Source organism: Notolepis coatsorum (assembly GCF_963971535.1).
Source record: "Notolepis coatsorum genome assembly, chromosome: 14".
In the NCBI taxonomy this organism is placed as follows: Eukaryota; Metazoa; Chordata; class Actinopteri; order Aulopiformes; family Paralepididae; genus Notolepis; species Notolepis coatsorum.
In genome coordinates this window covers 74,454,314-74,475,906 of record NC_140178.1, presented here as the reverse complement: position 1 = coordinate 74,475,906, position 21,593 = coordinate 74,454,314, and the positions used below count along the sequence as shown (strand labels likewise).

Genomic DNA, 21,593 nt, shown 5'->3' with positions numbered 1-21,593 from the left:
GTCAAATCTCCTCGTCTTACCTGCGCCCTCTTCCTGAGAATAATTTTAGGGCAATTACATACTCAGAACGCGCCCCTGTCGTATACAACAGAATAACCGTGCTTCCTAGCAAGAAAAGCCTTTTACCTGCCGTCATGCGACGCTATCTTCCTTTACAACATGACCAGATAGTCTGTGCGCCACCACCCTTCTTGGTGCAACTCCCCCGTATAGTTCATAAAGTACATTCCATACGAGTTAACTAACCCCCGTGGCCCGCTGGGCCGAGACCGGCCTCCTGTGTCTGAATGAACACACAAACACAAAAAGCCTACGTTTGCATGTTCACTGCACAACAAGCGCGATCGTCATACCTCCGGACACACAAGCTAAGACACCGCAACCCCCAACCCTGCATGCAGACGCCATATTCACCGCGGGCCCCAAACAGTGGCGTACACAACCAACCTCCATCCTGCTCCTCTCCCTCCTCCATTCAGACAACAAGCCCATCGTTAATCACTTCAAACGCAGCAACACCCCAGCTCTTCGCCCCGTGTCCCCAACACACAGCAAGATCCAGATATGATACATATTACAAGACCCTACCGCACCTTTCCAGGGGGAGACACAAAGGGTAGGGCAGCACGGCACCATTTCTGTAGTAAATTCCCACAGACTTCCTACAATAATTTGAGGTTATTGTAGTACAATACAATGAGATTGATTATCTGGAAGGAGGAGGAAAGATTCATACTTGATAGAATGGTTGGTCTCCTCATCTGGCTTAATGCAGATGAAGAATAAAACGTGTACGCCAGACAAACCAGAATTGTAGTTCAACTCAGCTGATTTATTTGATCAGAGCCAGGAGTCCAAGGTGAATAGAAGGTTGACTTCTACATACAACCGATGATCAGAGAATATTAACAGCTGTCTGTTGTACAGAAATATCACAATCAGGTTTGCATCTCAAACCTAAATACTGCACATCAAACAGTCACTTGGTTAACATAATTTGAACATACATGGTTTACTGTACACATTATACATGAGTAAATCTGGTTTACAGATCAGGGATCTGTACAACATTACTCTAATCTATAAACAACCATTTGGTGTTTCCCATGATTTTACTCACGTAAAATGCAATCAGCTCACAGTTGTTTCTGGGTGGTTTCGAAGCGGTGGGGGAGCCCCCAGACCCCTGGTTGGTTCCGGCCTGAGAGCTCCTGAATAACCCTATGTAGGGCCTTATATCCTATCATTTCTAGCCAATAATACATATGGCTGGTCCAATCCAGCGTCCTCTTGTGGGGGTTGATCTCTTGTGGGGGGTGTCCTTGTGGGCGCTGGCAGCCCCCCCCCTGGGGTTGTGGCGACGTTGATGGGACAGAGACAGAAGGGGCCCATCGGTGGCCCACGTCCGTGTGATCTTTTGCTGAGATGAAGGGACCTGGCTTGTCTCACGAGGGGGGGTGTGACATGATCGCTTTAACCCTTTGGTATGGCTATAGATGTCTAATATCATCCAAGTACAGTCAGTGCTTTCTAAGACTGATACCAGACATCATATGAGACCTTTTGATACTAAACAGTTGATTAATCGATTACTTTGTTTGTGAGTTAGTGTCCATGCTTCAACAAGTCTAAACTGGTCTGCCCTGTGGTCAACCCAGCTGTCTCTTGATCAGCATTTACATACAGTCAGTTCGAGAAGGTGTCGTTTGTTCTCTAATTTAGTCATTGCTTGAGTGGGGGTTGAAATAACTGTTGCAGCTGTTATCTGATGCAGCTGTCTCAACTGACAGTTGAGACTGTTTAGCCACTGAGTCCACTCTGCTATTGAAAGGTACATCTGGCTTTACATTTATGGTTCTCTAATTTATTCACACATATTAATTATGAAATTCAACGTCAATATTTACCACACTAGATATATGAATTAAAGGATAATTGCGGATATTAACGGTGCATACAATGCAACGTACCGTTGGCCAGTCAGTTCGCCCACAGGGCTTTTCACCTTACAGCCTATGGTCAAGAGTGTCAGCAGAGACAGCTTACCTGTCCAGAGTCACAATACGCGTTCCAAAGTGCGTCCACTAGGCGGCACCAGACAACAACTAACGCATGCAATAAATGTTACTTATGATAATAAAGATAATAATAATAATGAACATATTGGGAAAAACGTCGGATAATTCTCCACCTCCGACTTAGTTTTCTGACCGTCAGGCTCATAAAACTACCCAAACTATACAAGGTGTTCACCGGTCTATATTATTATTATTATTTTACAGGGGAACAAAGAACTAAACTATGCCCCATTTACGGTGGTAGCTCAACGGCTCTCGCGGAAACTACGCAGGTTACGTCGGCATCGGGCGATTCTTGACGTCCTCAATCATGCCAGAAACAGGCGACTTTCGACGTCCTTCTTTGTGCCAGAAACAGGCGACTTTCGACGTCCTTCTTTGTGCCAGAAACAGGCGACTTTCGACGTCCTTCTTTGTGCCAGAAACAGGCGACTTTCGACGTCCTTCTTTGATCATTGTTCCTCGAATGGTAGAAGTACCACCAACCTCCTGACGTCCCTGTGGAGGACGGTGGTGGGGCACACCCCGACGTGACGGTCACGCTTGGGATGACCGGCGGTAACGGGAAGGCTATGACAAGTCCTTACTTCCACGTCCCTGATGACACCCTTCGGGTCAGGGTGAGTCTTTGTCACTCGGCCCAGTCGAAACTGGCCTCTGAGTGCGTTCTGGTCCGCAAGCCAGACCAGGTCTCCTTCTGCAACATTCCTAGCGGGAATGTGCCACTTTTTTTCGGACGAAGAGTTCTGCTCCCGCCAGCTGGCTCCATCGTTTCCAGAACCTGTCCACTTCAATCTGGATTGCTCTCAGACGGACGAAGGGGTAGCTAGCGGACTCGAAACCTCTGGGATCTCCACGGGGCCTTGCACGTCCCATTAGGAGAGTGTTGGGAGTGATGACCTCAATGGTGCCATCCCAAAGCTGGGCATTGGCGCCAATAGGCCTCTCATTTGATAGATTGGCAGCAAGGTATAGGAGGGTTTGGAACTCCAGGGCCGTAAGGCTCCCTTCTTTGCCTAAGTGTAGCACTTGTGTCACCCACTTGTAACAGCTGTTCGCCACAGGCACAGTTCTAGGTACGAAATGAGAAGAGGAGTAAATATGCACAATATAAGAACAGTGATCAGAGACAGAGTTATAATAATAACCGGAATTTTTTATTTGCGTGCTAGCTAGACATACAGACATATAGTAGTTCAAGGTAGTAGTTGTTTGAAGTATCCCTTTTAGGTTCTTTCTGTAACCTCTCCTTTAAGGAGGGTTAGTTCGATATCAAGTCCTAGATTGATTAAATCAATACATTAGGTTTGGTTCAGTTTCAGACGTCTCTGAGGTTATCTCTAGCTAAGCTAGATTCAAGGTTGGATATTAAACGTATCCCTTTTATCATCAGTAAACTCTATTTTAGTTTATCATTTCACCAGGTAGGTGTTTAAACATATTAATTTAAACCTTTAAATGTGCAGGAACGCAAGTACCTTAACAGGTGAAATGCTCCTTTAAACTCTTCCTTGGAAGGTGTAACACAACAAAAGTACCATTTGGAATATTCTAGGTTAGGGGAATGCAAATACCATTTTAGGTGAAGTTACCCTTTAACCTTCTTCCCTTACATGAGAACCATCAGTGGTTCGAGTAGCAAATTAAATCAAATCAAATACAAAAATACAATATCAAAGTAACAAAACAAGCCTTGGAATGTCCTTGTGCTCTTGTTCAATCAGTTCAAGTTCTTATGGTTCAAGTTCTTATGGTTCAAGTTCTTTCAGTTCAAGTTCTTATTGTTCAAGTTCTTATAGTTCAAGTTCTTATGGTTCAAGTTCTTTCAGTTCAATCCTACCAGACTGTTGAAGCAACAGGGATTGTGCAACAGGGGTATTCGAATCAGGCTTGGATTAGCCTTGAGCTATATCAGAGGTTCAATGGGTTGGATCGCCATCTTGTGTCATCTAGCACACCGCCTCTGTCCCTCATGGGCACACGTGGAGATGGATGGACTCCTGGGACTGCTCCCAGAGTAGAATGGAGTGCTGGGGTATCCTATAAAACCTGGCCTGCGTGTTCGCAGACATTCGGAAAATAAAAGCTTATTTACCATTTTTATCAAATCACCATCTTTTCATCTAATTTCAGAATTAATAATCAACCAGGCTATGCTAAGCTACAGCAGGCCGTCTCATCACTGCACGTGGGAATGTACACCTGTCCTATGCTAAGTTAGGCTAAAGTGAGTTAGCATTTGGGACATTCCCCACGTTCATATTAAACTCTCAAAACATTCAAAATGTATATAAATCTTGTTCCTATCATAACAGCATATCAATACAATTATAAGTGCTTCTGAAATGGTTCCTTCCCAGTTTCCATTTAACCATATTGAGCTTGGGGCAATTCGTGTATGACTCAGACTGAAGCTAAACTAACGTTATTAGCATTGTAGCATGAAGCTAACACTCGACAATTGAATAGCACACAATATTGATTTAACTCACCAAAACCGCAGCTACAGCTACTTTACTGCAACGCTTCTTCGGTTTTGCAACTGGGGGAATCTTCTATAACTGTTTGATAACTGGTTTTATCATACTATTTCGTCTGGTTATCCAGCAACGTTATCATGCGTGTTGTATCGACGGGGATCTGTCTGCATCTGCGCAGTAGCAAGACTCGCGCTGAGAGCAAAGCGTGGCTGTCGTGACGTCTACCTTACTCACGTCATCACGTGAATTAAAGGGGCAATCTGTAATTTAAAGGGCTTGGTACTCAATAATATCATCAATGTTCTTACATAATATACTTTAACTGCTTATGTTGTTATCCAATAGCATTAACTATTCAGGTCCTTATAACTTAAATAGGTACGTATCTGAAACCTGGGTTACATAAGCTGCTCAGTGCTCTTTTCAATACTCGCACAGCTGCTTCAGCCGCGCCATTCATATGAGGAGAGTCAGCGGGGTGGAACACACAAGTCCAATCTGTTCCAGACTCTGCGGCTTTCTTCTGTACCTTGTTATTGTCGATATTCGCTAGGAACTTGTAAAGTTCTTCCAGCGCTGGCTTTGCTCCCACGAAATTAGTCCCCTTATCGGACCAGAGCTTCCTGGGATGGCCTCTCAATGCAGTGAAGCGTTGGAACGTCTTCAGGAAACCTTCGGCCGAGAGGTCTTCCACTATGTCGGCATGTATCGCTCTGGACGCCATGCAGCAGAAAACTACGCCCCAGGCTTTCTTGCTTGTCCTCTTTTTCACTGAGTCTTTGATCGTGTAGGGACCAAAGAGGTCTAACGTTGTATACTCTAATGTGCGGCCGGCTCTGTGCGCTCCGGGGGGAGTTCGCTCATGATTTGACGGCACATTTTCGCCTTGTTCTTTCGGCAGTGTATACACGAATCAATCGTACTTCGGGCTACTCTTGGCCCTTGCACAATCCAGGCCTCGTCTCTCATGCGCAAGAGGGTTCCTGCAATGCCCTCATGGTTTGCCCTGTGGGCTTCCTCTGCCAGGAGGATGCTGACCCATTCCCTGTAGGGAAGTAAGGGCACCCCAGGCCATTCCTTGGCCATGGCTTGAACTCTGCTGTGGCACAGTAAGAGTTTGGAGTCCTCCTCTTTGTGGACCACGAGTCTGTCCAGTGTGGTCACGGGGAACTCCGCGCCTTCCTGTGCGGCCACTAGGCATAGTTCCTTGAATGCGCTTCGAAGTTCCTTTACTGTTAATGCCTCCCACTTTACCAATGTGCGGGTTGGCAAATGTGCTTTTGTCGCCTGGGCTTTCCGGGTTTTTACTGTCGCCCATAACTTTAGTGCCCTTCTGGTGAAGCCGACGACGCAGCAGAGTGTCTTAAGAGAGCTGTATCTTTTCGGGTTTATCTGGCCTATGAGAGCCCCGCCTAAAAGTTTGTCGGAGGTTCTGTTTGGCGAGACAGTGACATCTGGTTCTTCTTTTATGGCTGTTGTCTTTTCTTCCCCTGAGCTGGCAGGGGAAGGCATTGTCTTTGCTTGTGCTCTTGTGATAGTAACTGTGAAGGCTTTTCTTTGAAGCCTACCTACCGCGTGTCTCGCAGCGGTAGCTACCTCTGAGGCTGATTTCTTTGGCCATTCCTCTTCGGGGTAGGTGAGGAAATCAGGGCCGCGTTGCCAAGCAGAGTCCTCTCCGAGTAGCTCTGGGGAGCAGCGGCCTCTTGTGACCAGGTCAGCAATGTTGCGTTCTCCTGGTATCCACCACCAGTCAGCTATGGGACCAGCCTTCTGGATCTCTCCAACCCGATTCGCGAAGAACGTCTGGAATCCATAGCTTTCTCTTCGGATGGCACCTAGCACCGTCTGACTGTCGACGAAGTGGAACCATCTCTCCACTTTGATTCTTCCATGTTTAAGTACGTACTTTTTTAGGCGGGATGCGAACACCGCCCCACAGATTTCCGCCTTCACTGGGTCACCTCTAAAGTCAAGAGGGGCCAGTTTCGCTTTTGACTCCACTAGCCGGGCGACTGCTCCCCCGGACGTCTCCCACCGCAGATATAGTACTGCGCCATAGGAATCACAACTCCCGTCTGAGAACCTGATCCCCCATGGCTTGCCCAACCAGCCGGCGGGCGTGATACTTCTCGGGAATGTGACATGGCTCAGGCGAGCATATTCTTTGAACAGCTCCACCGCTTTCTCTCGGAGCTCCTCTGATAGTGGCTGGTCCCAAGTGTCCTTGGTCATCTTTTCAGCCTCCTGGAATGCTCTTCTTCACTAGGATCACTCCCTTCTGCTTGAGTGGAGTTGTGAGACCAATCGGCTCATACAGTCCTGCGACTTGGCTGAGTAGGACTCGGCGCATCAGAGGGTTAGGCGTCATCTCTATGATAGATCTGCTTCCATCCTCATCTTCTGCCTCCTCCGGGAAAAGTTGATGGATGACATCACGAAGAGCTTGTCTTCATGGACAATGTAGCCGTCTCCCAAAGCCTTGTTATCCTCTTCCTTGAGTTGGTTCAGTAGAACTAGTGTCTCTGGCTTGGTCTTCAGGGCTTCATGCCTCCCACTGTGACCATATCGGACCCTGTCTTCAAGATGACTTCGACCCCCTTCAGGATCTCTTCCAGTCTGTGTGAGTCATTGTGCGACACGAGGAGATCTTCTACGTAGCTGTTTTCCACTATGACAGTTCTTTCATCAGTTAGATGGGAGAAGCGAGGAAGGTATGCGGTCTCTCGCATAGCAACTTGGGCAATACATCCGGCCGGCTTGTCTCCCATATTCACCCTGACAATGGCGTAATCTTCTATCTCGTCTTGCGGGGAGTCTCTCCACAGAAAGCGATGTACATGCACCTCCTCCTCTTCCAGCCACACTGAGTTGTACATCTTTTTGATGTCACTGATGGCTGCATGTTCTCCTTCCCGGAATCTGAGGAGTACCGCTCGGATTGGGTTCAGCACAGCAGGACCTTTCAGTAGGATGTTGTTCATGCTTACTCCTCTGTACTCTTGGCTGCTGTCCCAGACGATGCGTACTGGAGTGGTGACGGAGTGTGGGTTCGGTGCGGTCAAGTGACTCACGTATCATACTACTCCTTTCCATTGGTCCATCATGGACCTAGTTAGTTTCACCGCAGCTCCTCTCTCCACCATTTAGTGGATTTGCCTGGTATAGGCGACCTTCCATGAGGGGTCTTTCTCGAGGCGCTTCTCTGTCCTGAGGAAGGTTGACTCCACAGCTCGATGGTTGTTAGGGAGTGATGCTGGTTGTTCCTTCCAGGGGTACTTTGCATCCCAGTGGGAGTCCCCACAGAGCAAGTCTTTCTCCCTGAAAGTCAAGCGAGCCTTGATGGTCTCTAGCTTCCTCTCGTCAGCCAGTGTCATCTCCTTTCCTCCAGGAGGACAGTTACTGCAGCGACACCCCCCACAGACGGGGTCACAGGCTGCTCCTATGCTGTCCCATTTCAGCCAGTCGAAGACTTCCTTGTTGCTTGCGGCAGTTACTGCTTCTTTTATGCTTTTCCTCCTGGTGAAGTCCACTGTGAGGTGTTTGCATTCTCTCACAACTGTTGTTCCCATGGAGCGTGCAAAGTGGGTCAATGAATGACGCGTCGTAATTTTTACCTCTTCGAAGAGGTCCGGATGCGCACCGCTCCAAGTTTTGCCCAGTGGGCCGTCCCATAGCACCAGATCACCGGCTCTCTCCATTCTTTGTGGGGCCAAGCAACCTTCTCGATCAATGGTTTCAGGCCGGGTCAATTCTCCTGGCTTGACACATGGGAAAAACAGTTCTAATTTCTTGGAGTCCACGACTCTGTCTACATTGGCGATGTCCTCAAGGCCGTAGCAGAGCATTTCGTGGGCCCTCAAGGTCCCCTTCGGGGTCCATACTTTTATTGTCACCACATACCTCTTGGTATCGACTATGACTGCCATCTTCCCAACACCGTACACGGCCAGTGTGATAGGCTCGCCAGCCAGCCCGAGCCTCTTGGCGGCTCTGTGAGTAATATAGTTGGTGTCGGAGGCAAGGTCCATCAACGCTCCAACACAGTCTCCTCCCCTTGTCGTGACATCCATGAGCATCATGAGGACTGGGTATTCTTTTATGCCGCTTTTGTCCAACAGGGTCTTGCTGGCGCACACTTGGGAGGTTGTTTTGTTCGTGAAGGCTTTCTTGAATGCTTCCATTTGGAGCGTCGACAACTTCAACTCCGTGACAACCTTCTCCTGCTCAGCCGTAAAGCCTCGGAGCCCTCTACGAGCACCGGGCTCATTGGTTGTTTCGCTTCTGCCCCGTGTCTTGGAGCAGAGGAGAAAATTATGGTTGACAGGGCCGCCCCCCTTCACACACTCATCCTTCTTACAGAGGAATCTCTTCTCGCATAGGCCGTTGGCCCCGTGATAAGCGAGGCATTTGGCGCATGCTCTAGCTTTCTTCACCTGGGCTCGTTTCTCAAGCAGTTTAGCCTTCTTGAAGGCCGGGCAGAAGTAAAGTCTTTTTCAATGTGCTTCCTCTCCACACATGGTGCACGAGTCCCTCTGGTGCTCTCTTCTTACTTCGCTCGCTGTTGTTCTGGTAAATGACCGTATGTCACCTCCCCTGTCGCTCAGCCTCTCACGCTGGGTTGGTCTATCGCCAGCGTGGGTAGCTCCGATCTCCAACTGTGCTAGCCTCTCGAGGAACCTTTCCTGTCCTCTCAGAAATGACAAGAGTCTATCGAAGTAACTTGTGGGCGTGACGCCATTTGCGGGGTCACGCTCATAGGAGATCCACTTCTTTCTCATGCCTATAGGCAGTTTTCTCTCTATGGCGGCGACAGTTAGGTGGTTTTTGATCACGTCCTCCATCCCAAGGTCCTTTAAGTCGTACAGTGCGGTTTCCACTGCCTGGACCAGGTCGATCATTGGCCTAGGCTGGTTACTCCGTACTGCAGGCACTTCTTCCAGACCTTTGAGGATCAGACTTGCGGTTGTGCTCCTGTCCCCAAAGCGGTTGTCCAGGAGCCTGAAAACATAGTCCACCGTTCTGCAGCGATCCAGCCTGAGTTTCTTTCTCAGCGGCTCTTCTACGCTGTCCAGCAGGTGATATAACTTGCATACAGGCAATCCTGATGGTTCGGCTAAAGCCTGGAGGTCCTCCCAGTTATCCCGCCAACGCCAATAGGTCCTTCTGTACCCACAGAATTTGGGTAGATTGATGGCGGCGAGCTTGATCCTAGGTCGGGCCCCCTGGTGGTCTCTGTGGTGAGCGAGACCTTCCTGCGTTGCGCCCTCATCACCTGGTGGCGTGGCGCGGTCACCTCGTGACTGAGGCATGATAGTGAGGTTGGCACGCTGGTTAAAATGGGGTTTGCTGCCGGGTTGTCTCACCCGTGGGAGTGAACTCCCTCCGATAGACTTGTGAGGCCCACTCCTTGCGGTCTCTTCTCCAAGCTGGAGGTGGGTGGCGTTAGAGGCCTCCTTGTGGCTCCCGAAAGGTAAGGGAGAGTCTTTGTAAGTGCCCTCTGTTTGACTGCTGTCATGCTGAGGAGATGACGAGTGGATGTGATGGACCACACTTTTGTCGTCGGTGGACGGGGAAGGTTTAGCTTCGGCGGAAAGTTGCAGAACATTGTTTGCAATACCATGTGGGCTGGCCACGTCACTGCCCCTTTCAATGTTGTGTGTCCTTTCCTCTTCTTCATCCTCATAAGCACTTCCAATGTCACCCTTTCCACCAGGTTCTAGGAGGGTCGACCACCTGTCCATTAGTGCTGCTCTTTCCTCGTCCAGGTGCCTGTACCGCTTCTCCAATTCAGCTATGTTGGGACTTGGAAGAATGTATCTCCACTCTCTCACCATCTGTTCGAAGGCGTTGAGTCTCCTCTCCAATTTGTTCCCCTCCAACGCTCTCTTGTCTTTGGGTGCCCATTGGGTGCTGAGTCTCTTTGTCTCTTCCAAGGCCTCCTCGAACTCCACTTCAAGGGGGCCTAACTTTGGCTGCACGAAGCGGGACCATACCTCTGAGAAGATCCTCTTCTCCAGTGCCGCTTTCCTCTGCTTGCTCGCGTTTTTCTTTGCTGTTGCGTCGGCTATCACGGTAGCATGTGCGGTTCCGTCTGCCTCCTCCAATGCTCCAACATAGTCTCCCGTCGTGTCAACGAGCTTCGCAAACTCTACTTGAAGAGCTTTCTTGTCGTTGACGAGCTCCGCTGGCAATGCGTTGTCAACATTGTCTGCCACCTGGTTGGCTCTCCTTGTGAAAGCTGTCTGCGCCGCAGTACACCTCTTCTTTAGCTCCTCCACATCTGCACCCTTCATCTTGTCCCAGTCAGCCGTTGCCCCAACTGGAGCTCCTTTTGCGGCTGAGTCACTGGTTGCAGGCAGCAGTAAAAAATGGAGTCAACAGTCAGAAGCACAGTTGTACAGTTGGCGTGTAGCAGTATGATTACAATGACACTGTCCCCAGCAGGGGTTAATGAAGGGACTGTATGGTGGGTCAAACGTCGCTTCACTTAACTCACTTGCAACTTGTGGTACAGTCCACAATGTGAGTGAGCAAATAGGAAAGAGTTGGTGAGCACCGTTACAGCTCCTGGTTAATTCATCAATAGTACAGTTCACAATGTGAAGGAGTAATTCGAAGACGGTAGGATGAAACGTAGTTACTTTAGGTCAGTTCATCAATAGTACCGTTCACGGCATGAAGGGGTGATTCAAATATACTATGTCATAGTGGTACTTTGAAGCATAGCCAAAGCGTAGGTGTATCAGTAATAATGTTCACGGCGTTAGAGCAATAATATAATTAATAGGTTCAGCACAGCCAAGGCATAGGTGTATCAATGATAATGTCCACAGCGTTAGAGCAATAATATAATTGATAGGTTCAGCACAGCCAAGGCATAGGTGTTTCAATGATAATGTTCACGGCGTTTAGAGCAATAATATAATTGCTAGGTTCAGCACAGCCAAGGCATAGGTGTATCAATGATAATGTTCACGGCGTTAGAGCAACAATATAATTGCTAGGTTCAGCATAGCCAAGGCATTGGTGTATCAATGATAATGTTCACGGCATTAGAGCAACAATATAATTGCTAGGTTCAGCATAGCCAAGGCATTGGTGTATCAATGATAATGTTCACGGCGTTAGAGCAATAATATAATTGCTAGGTTCAGCATAGCCAAGGCATTGGTGTATCAATGATAATGTTCACGGCGTTAGAGCAACAATATAATTGCTAGGTTCAGCATAGCCAAGGCATTGGTGTGTCAATGATAATGTCCACTGCGTTAGAGCAATAATATAATTGCCTGCGTTGATGCTTGGCTGGTCGGTATCGTTATACAACGAGCAAAGCCTATTGCCGTGGTAAAGTCATTTAGCTAGCCAGGCTAGCCTCTTTCCCTGGTTGGCAAGCAGCTAGCAGGATTAGCATTCTTTGGCTAGCAGAGTTAGCATTGGTTGGCTAGCGGCTAGCAGCAAGCATTGGTTGGCTAGCGGCTAGCAGCAAGCATTGGTTGGCTAGCGGCTAGCAGCTAGCATTGGCTGACTAGCGGCTAGCAGGATTAGCGTTCTTTGGCTAGCAGAGTTAGCATTGGATGGCTAGCGGCTAGCAGTTAGCATTGGATGGACTACGGCGATTCCACCACTTCAAGCAGTCAGCATGTGGGCGGAATACGGCGATTCCAACCCAGAAAGCAGTCAACATCAACGGTATCACTTCCCTTGAGCTGACTGCGTCTTCTCGATGTGCCCCGTCGTGTGTATCCCTCCATCCTGGTTCCACCTTGACGCTGAGGTGGTATCTCACGCGGGCACATCTTTCTGCGTTCCGTCCATCCCGTCTCGTGGCGGGGCGCGTACGGTAAATAATTGTCCAATTATCTAGCAGTCTCAGTCAATGAGTCAACTAAATGTCCCCATTGGAAGGGTGTAGGCGAACGACTTATAAATTGAACCAAAGAAACAATTCGGACTTTGTAAGAATGTTAATTTATTGGGACTCCATGTCCAAACATTCCGTTATTACTGAGTTGCCATAATCACCAGGTGGTCAATTAAGCAAGCAGTTAGCTTGTAGCTGGTAGTTAGTAGCAGCTTACATTCAAGCGTTAGTGGATAATGTCAGTATAGAGGTCGATATGGCATTTGGTAATGTCCAGCAGAGTCGACACGGATAACAGTTTGTTGATAGTCAGGTTACAGTTAGTAACTGTCAGCGTTTGGCATTGGATAGTAGCATTTAGCAACTGTCAGTAGTCGATAGCATTTAGTCAGTAGTCAACGTATAGTCAGCGTTTAGTCAGCAACGTACATTCCAACGTCAGATTATTTACCTATAGAAAGGAAAGGAAATAAACGGCATTAATTAGTAACTAGATATATGAATGAAAGGATAATTGCTGATATTAACGGCACATGCAATGCAACGTACCGTTGGCCAGTCAGTTCACCCACAGGGCTTTTCACCTTACAGCCTATGGTCAAGAGTGTTATTTAAATAGCGCGACGCGACGGCACAGAGACAGCTTACCTGTCCAGAGTCACAATACGCGTTCCAAAGTACGTCCACTAGGCGGCAACAGACAACAACTAACACGTGCAATAAATGTTACTTATGATAATAAAGATAATAATAATAATGAACATATTGGGAAAAACGTCGGATAATTTTCCAGTTCCCTAGTTATCTCTGGGCCAGTGTTGGATTGGCCACCGACCACATACGCCTATGGACAGAGCAGAGCATAAGAAGGAGGGCTATGGCATTAGCTCTCTCTCTCTTTCCGTGTCTCCTTTCTGATGGGACTCCAATCTCTTGGTCTGGAGTCACACGTCCTCTATCTGTCTTTCTGGACTTCTATCTTTAATCTCTCTTTTCTCCATCTATTCTCTTATTTCCTACTATACTTCTCTATCCCCTTCCTGGTTATTCTGTCGTCATATCTTCTGTCATGTCATTAAAGTCTTTTTAAGTGTTCCATGGACCACCCTACTGTATGTAATTATGATGTCATTCTAATTCTGATCCTTTTAATAAAATACAAGACATATTGTTGAACTCTTTTCCCTGTGTCTAATATTATATATCCTTTTGTCCTGATTCGAGGAGCAAATAAAATTACCCACACATTCACTCCCTGCACTTTGGTGCGCACTCTACGGGCGTGCAAAAGGCACAGCTGATAATCATCATGCTGATTGTTAAAGTTATGTGATGTATACGATTGCATGTAACTGTCTAACTGTTTCCACAAGAGGGTGCTATAGGCGGAGCTATTGACGCTGGCGCCAAGTAAGAGGGTATTTAAGGGATTGTTCCCTCCCTCTCTGTCTCTTTCCACCTACCTCCCACAGAGAGAAGGTCTCATGTACTGTGTACCAACGTGATAATAAACTACGCCGATTAAAGGCTAAAGTGAGAGGACCTTGTCGTCATGATAAGTTATTGTCGCCCCATAGCCAACATCTGTCAACATGATGGATGAAGACTCACCTGCCATCTAATCACCACACTACAAGATGAAATGCCCTTCGGGGTTGAACGTTCCTCTGTCTCCCGTGTTCTGCATTTGAGCCTACCTGTAACCGGTTCCTAACCCAGATTGCCATCTGTCCACATTGTACCAACACACAACAAAGGAATCTACGTTATGAGGATAATAAAATGGCAAAGTCATTCTTACACAATGATAGAGCCTGAGAGGCATGATCAGACAAGATCAGGGCTTGAAAATAGAGATTTGACAGTAGGTACGTGAAGAGGAAACAAAACAAGCCGTCTTGTGTGAGGAATGCTGCTAGGTGAGTTTGCTCCATTATGATAATTTAGTTCACTACTTATGCTCCTTGCTCCTGTCCACATATTGAAGTATGACGATACATGAATAGGAATCTAATAGGGTCACTGTTTTATTCTATATAAAAAAAAACTCACATCCAAAATGTTTTATCAGGGATTAAGAGAAAGCAACCAGAGACAGCCTATATAAACAGATCACTTTTAATGGGGAAATCCATAACACTAAAGATGGCAGCAACAACAAATCAATTATTCAGAGGAAATAAGTAATTGCGATAACATTTTATGTTGAGTATTATAATTCTAATTTACTGCATTTTTTGTTGAAATGTGTTTTTTTTTTATTATTATTATTATCTTTTCCCCCCTCCTTTTTTTCGATTTTTCTCCCATCCCACTGTTAGTCGTTATGCCAATTCCCAACCCCCTTCCTGGTTGTTGCGCACCCCCCCTACTGTTGGTCCGGGAGGCCGGAGACTGTCACATGTTTTCCTCCGACACATGTGCAGCCAGCCGGCAGCCAGCCTGGCAGCGCAGATTCTCACCGGGAGAGTGTAACGTGTGGAAGGTCACACTACCTTTCTCCAGATACTACCCTCGCTGTGCAGGCGCCCCGACCGAACTGTAGGGGTCACTGTCCACAACGCCCAGGACCCACCCACGGCTTCCCTCCCCCTAACTCAGCCAAACGAGTTAGTATAGCGATAAGCCCAAGCCAAGGCAATGCTGACTCTCCGGGAGTCGAGACCGCAGCCTCTTACATTGGTGACGAGCACAAGAAATGTGGGTTTTAAAGGTGGTGACGTACTTGAAACAGCCTTATTTTCAGCTTGACAACAGAAACCACGAAGATGCTCTTCGGAGTGTGTTTATACTGTTATCTTATCTTATGAGGGTGTTGCTGAAAAAGATAAGTGTGCACAATCATCTTTATCTGATTGTGAAGGTTAAAACAGAAAGAGGACAATGGGTCTCATTCCCCAAAATGTTCCAAAGACTTCTCTTGGAAGACTTATCTTGGAACCGACTGAGACAGAATCAATGACAAGTTCACTCAAGTCCCCAACGTGCTGGTAATATGTCTTAAGTGGCCCAAACGGTTGCACCTGTGACATCTGCTTGGGGAATGGCATTATGTCCCTAACGTGAAAGCGCGTCCCCGTTCAGGTAATTTGCATACAAAACAACGCCTCCAGAGCTCCTTATAAAACAAAGTAATGACGCAGCTATGTGGAAATGGATGCGGAAGTGCCTTGCGAGTCTCGCGTGACCCATCGAAATGAGATTAGATTAATGTATTGTCATCATATATAGTACAGCTCGTGGTGCACCTGCCGCAGCGCACACACACACGCAGTATACTGTAGCCTAGGGCATAATGAATGAACGCAGTATAGGCTTATTATTCCAGTAATGCCTACGGCATAATGAATGAACGCAGTATAGGCTTATTATTCCATTAATGCCTACGGCGTAATGAATGAACACAGTATAGGCTTATTATACCGTTAATGACTTGTTGCATTAGGATTTAGTAGTCTGTACTTATACTGTACGTAGGGCAGAGGCAGAGCATATATATAGTATCTACTAAATCCTAATGAAACAAGTAACTAGAATATATTAAGCCTATACTGTTCATTAGACACGTAGGCCATACTGGCGCACACAAGACTTGTTATGGAATATGAATGCAGTCTATTTCCATGCGATTAGCTTTAGTTCTTATTTATTTATTTATCCACTGTCATTTCAGTGTTGGTGTATAGGCTATATAGTGTATTTCAATATAAGTTTAATTGATTAATGATATATTCGAAGGAATGCAGGTTTATAGCTATATCAAACAAAGGTCTGTCCCATTGTATACCAATCAATGGGATATATTGCATGTTGACCTGCATTCTTCCAAATGTATATAATTAATCATTAAAACAGATGTGTAACAAATAAGAAATACAAATTCCACAGAAGGCATTAAATAATTATTATTTTCAATCATTTCACAATAATTGCATACTTGTGTTTGAATATCTTAGTAATTAAAGTAATTATACATTTGTCCAAAATAACTGGTTCAGATATGGTTAATCCAGCTGCCCTGTGATCAGATGAATCCATATTATTTATTTTTCCTAATGTGTAATTTCTTATCGTACAAATATGGTCATATTTATTTTAATTATGATTAAATAATTTATTCCAAGGAGGCCTGTAGCTTTAACATGAAGGAATCACTATGAGAACACAGTCTGTCAAGTTAATACAATTTTCAATTAGTCAATCAATCATAAGTGTGCTCCTCAGCACTCTTAAATCTGCTCTCTGCCACGCTCAAATCTGATCTCAGGAAAATTTGGGGAATTGCGCTACCAGCCCTAATATGTCTTAAATGGGCAGAAATCTGCCTAAGAGGACATTTTTGGTCGTAAATCCGTTCTGGAATGAGACCCAATGTTTATTGGGAATGGATGGCAAGGCTAGAGAACAGCATTGTTTTAAACAAATAATAATAAATGATTGTGGATTTTAGGAGGTCGGGGCCCAGGTACTACAGCCCCCTCAGCATCGACAGGGCACCGGTCGTGAGAGTGAACAGTTTTAAGTACCTCGGAGTCCACATATCCAAGGACTTGACATGGACCATACACATTGACAGCGTAATAAAGAAGGCACGGCAGCGCCTCTACGTCCTTAGGCGCCTAAGGAGGTTCAGAGTGAGTCCGAAGATCCTTAAGAACTTCTACTCATGCACAATAGAGAGCATCCTGACTGGTAACATCACCTCCTGGTTTGGGAATAGCACCGCACACGACCGCAGCAGACTATAGAGAGTGGCCCGCTCAGCCGAACGCACAATTGGAGGTGGGCTTCCCACTCTCCAGGACATTTATACCAAGCGTTTCAGGGCCAAGGCTGAGAGAATAACCAAATACTCTAGTCACCCAAACAACTGCCTCTTTGAACTGCTGTGGTCAGGCAAGCGCTACCGGAGTCTCATGGCAGAGAGACTCAGAAGGAGCTTCTATCCCCAGGCCATCAGGATGCTCAATGACTCTATGTAACAACCCATCATCTACACTCATTGCACACATATCCACATGCAGACACTCACTTTAAACCTTAACACTCACTTTAGACACTTCAACACTACATTATATTTATCTATTATTTAAAGATATTTGCACTACATTCATACCTCATTTGCACCTTACCTTAAAGTTTTGTACCTCATTGTCTGCATTCGTACCTCATTGTCTGCATTTTTACAAATTTGTACTTGTTGTACTTAGGTTGTACTTTAGATTGTATATTGTATAGTTTTATCCCTCTTCTACTTACTGTATGAAGCACACTCTCAGGGTCTCATACAGAACCAAGCATTTCACCGTAAAGTACTTTATGTATGTGACAAATAATAAACAAACTTGAAACTTGAACTAAATGGCAAAGCCTTTTAGTGGAACAGATGAATTCATCAGGTGAAAAAAGCCAAAGAAAAAAGCTCAACTCATCCACTGGTTCCCCTCAAGGTTGCGGTCTCTTCTTCCAGTGGTTCTCAACCTTATTTGGGTCAACACCCCCTATCTAACGTCTAATGTTCAATAACACCCCCCTCAACCCCCTACACCCAATGGGAATTTAATTTCCGGCTCTCAATTATGATTATTTTCAGTTTATCATGGGTATCTATGAAATCCTCAGCCATTAATGTTTCTATTTGGGTCAGTTTGTTAGGTCAGTTAGGACTGTCAGTGTTGTGTGTCAAATGAAGGCTTCTAACAATGGGACCCAATAAAATCTTCATTATTGTATCATTTTACTTTTTACTACAAAGTATGTATAAATCAAACATTACAAAAAGTACACCATTTCTTTGCTAAAAAAGTGAAACATTCCCTTTGTTATGGTTTGACACCGACCCCAAACGCAACGACACAAGAGAGTAGGATTCAGAGTTGCCAAATACGAGGGCTTGTTTATTTGGTACTAAGAATAAGAGAAACAGGGAAAGCAGGTCAACCAAGACAGGTACAATGATCAAGGGGCAATGCTCTGCTGCTCTGCAGCTTCTCCCGTGAGGGTTGTCTTGGGAAGCAGGTGTTGACTTCTGAACCGCTCTGCAGAATCCTCTCGGCGGGTTCTCAGATGTTGTGGCGAGACCGAGAGAGGGAGAGAGGGAACGAGTCAGTGACAGAGCAGTCTTAAACGAGCAGGAGAACAGGGTGTACAATTCTTCGTGTTAACAACACAGTGAGCACAGTTCCAAACACAGCCCAAGTGAATCTCTTCGTGTTAACAACACAGAGAGCACAATTCCAAAAAGAGCCCAAGTGAAACTCTTCGTGTTAAGAACACAGTGAGCTAACTCCAAACACAGTCCCAGTGAATATCTTCATGTAAACACACAGTGAATATCTTCATGTAAACACACAGTGAATATCTTCATGTAAACACACAGTCCAATTGTGAAATAATATCTTCGGTGTGAGCAAACACACAGTGGATATCTTCATGTAAACACACAGTCCAATTGTGGAATAATATCTTCGGTGTGAGCTAGCACACAGAGGGAGATGGTAGATCCCAAAATATCATTCCATAAAGGAACAAGCAAAAATAGATAAATGGCTGGGTGAGTGACTGTCTGACAAAAAGGTGGTAGTCTTCAGTGTAAGTTTACACACGAAAAACGGAATAGGTCAAGAACAGTCAAATAGATAACTCACCCAGACGAGATGCGTAATTGGAACTGGAACAACAGTGGAGGCGAGCGCGCGCCACGGGAGCAGGTATCCAAGCGAAGGCTTCTAGGAATTCCTGGAGAACAGCACAGAGAAAAAAGCAGCAGCAACAGCAACGGGGAAAAATATCCAGAGACAAATCAAGGCGACAAAACAAGACGATCCAACAACTTAGGGTGGGGAAAAACGGGGTATAAATAAAGAGGAATCGATTGATTGAAAAGCGTGGGGAAGTGAGAGAACCAATCAGCGACGTCTCTGATGACGTCAACGGGGAGAAAGCAGTGACAGCTGGGGAATGTGATTGAAAAGCGTGGGGAAGAGAGAGAACCAATCAGCGACGTCTCTGATGACGTCAACGGGGAGAAACGTGTGAACGAGGGGATAGAACCAATTGACAGAAAATGAATGAAAACAAAGCGAGGGTGGTTAAAGGAACAGAACGAGTGAGAGAGCAAGGACAGAAACCTCACACCCTTTTTCTGAAGTGGAGTTTTGGATTTTGATTCTGCTCACTGCATGTAGGCTCCTCTCTGGTTCCAGTCACGTTGTTGTCCTGATATTAAAACAATTATAAATAACAGATGTTTACAGAACTTTTACAAAACCTTTTGGTACCATTTTATAATACAGTCTGCGTTTTACAGTGTAATTACCCGGAACTTACGGCGTAATTACCTGGAACTTGTGGAGGTTACACCGTAGTGACACCATAAGTTCCAGGTAATTACACTGTAAATTCTGGGTGATTACACTGTAAAACATGGAATGTATGATAAAGTGTTAGCCTATGTGGTTTGGAAACCTAAATCTGTCCAATAAGAACAGACTGGGTAGTCTTGTTAAAATGGCCAGCAAGGTCTCAGGGGGGAGTCGGGCCAAGCTTTTGGACATGTATAACAGGCAGGTCCTCAGGAGGGCTAATGCTATTGGACTGCCAAGACCATCCACTCCAGAGGGAGTTTGAGCTATTGACCTTAGGCCGTCGTTTCAGTTCTGCTGATATGCTTAATGGCAAATAGTACTCTGGCTGCATCGCTTGCTCTACCCTTGCATATTTTCACATTTGTACTTCGTAGGAATTTCCATTTTATTTGATGGTGTCCATTTGTATTCTGTCTTTATGTGAAACCTGGCTGCAAAACAAATATCCTATAGTGGGACAATAAACATAACCTTGAATCTTGAAAGCAATGGGATATCTATAATACTTTGAGTGACACTTCCTCCAAAATTTTAGGAATGCTTGACTTGGTAGAGCAAAGATGACACGGGTGTCCTAGTTGGGCACGTCTACTGCAGGTGACTGTGTGTGTGTGTGTGAGAGAGGTGTGTTCGTGTTCCAAATATGGATAGATGAGGGAGGAGTAGAGGGGGTTATTTAAGCCAGAACAATTTCACTGACAGACATGAGCTAGAGATGATGGCTGTCAACAAACTACTCCACGTAGCAACTCTGTTAACTTTACTGGTAAAGGGTAAGTAGCTCTTCTATTGCCTGTTAATCCTTATCTTAGACTTAGAGGATGGTGTAGCTCAGTCGGTAGAGCATGACAGAGCCACTAATGCTGACAGGGTCAGGGGTTTGATTCCCACTGGGACCACTTGTGCAGGAAAATGTTTGCACAGCTGGTAAAGTGCTTTGAATACCTGTCCTAAAGAATTAGACATTTTAGTTTTCTAATCAGATATATACTCTGAATCTTTTTTTGGCGAAACACTGCTGCCTGGGTGCAGTGATTTCATCACCTCAAAAGCCCTGTTTAAAAAATAAAACGTAACCCCTCAAGCCCGACAGGGCCGGTACCGGTTTCAAAATGACATCACGTCATAAACGAATATCTCCAGACTGTATGAATTCATGTTGTGTTTTTTTCCCTAATGTATCTAAGAGTTAAGACCCTAAACATGTGAAAACAGCAGTCAAAGTGTATATTTTGTGCAATACGTTTGTTTAGCAATGATTTTCCGTGACATTAGCAAAATATGAGCTTATTAAAATATCTGCGTATAGCAAGACAATGGAGGAGATCTTGCTGGAGATTATGCGAGTTTCTGATACAGAAGTAATCGATTCTGGGGACACAGATTATTCTGCCTCTGAAGATGAGATGTAAGTTATTCTTTATTTTGATAATATAATATGCTATTTGTGTTTATTACATCATATTGATTACATCACATTACATGATATTACATCATTATTGTATTTTTGTAGTGATTCTGATGAAGAGAAGAGGAGTAGGACAAAGGCCTCTGCTGCCCCAAATTTCCCTCCCCCATCGACAGTGATGCGTTGCTCATGGGACGAGATTGCACTCCGTGCAGCCAAAGATTTGAGCAGAAGCGTGTTCACGAACACAGGAATGCGCTGCACTCGCCAACTCGCTATAAGTACCCACCTGGGCTACTTTGCATATCAATAGCGCCGGTCGTCAGGTGTGTTAAATACGTTCTCAGATACATTCACACCTAACTTGTGAATGATATGTGTTACATTCCATTCGTA

General features: G+C 45.6%; 1 protein-coding gene across 1 annotated transcript in view; it reads left to right on the top strand.

Annotated features, from left to right (window-relative positions):
* Positions 1–20,475: 20,475 nt before the first annotated feature.
* The window catches only part of LOC311239969 (uncharacterized protein), a 37,801-nt gene continuing 36,683 nt past the window's right edge, over positions 20,476–21,593 (top strand). Inside the window, exon 1 of the mRNA XM_084328437.1 lies at positions 20,476–20,562. Within this exon, the coding sequence (XP_084184563.1) occupies positions 20,505–20,562 (58 nt within the window). The 5' untranslated portion in view covers positions 20,476–20,504. The remainder of the gene's footprint in view (positions 20,563–21,593) is intronic.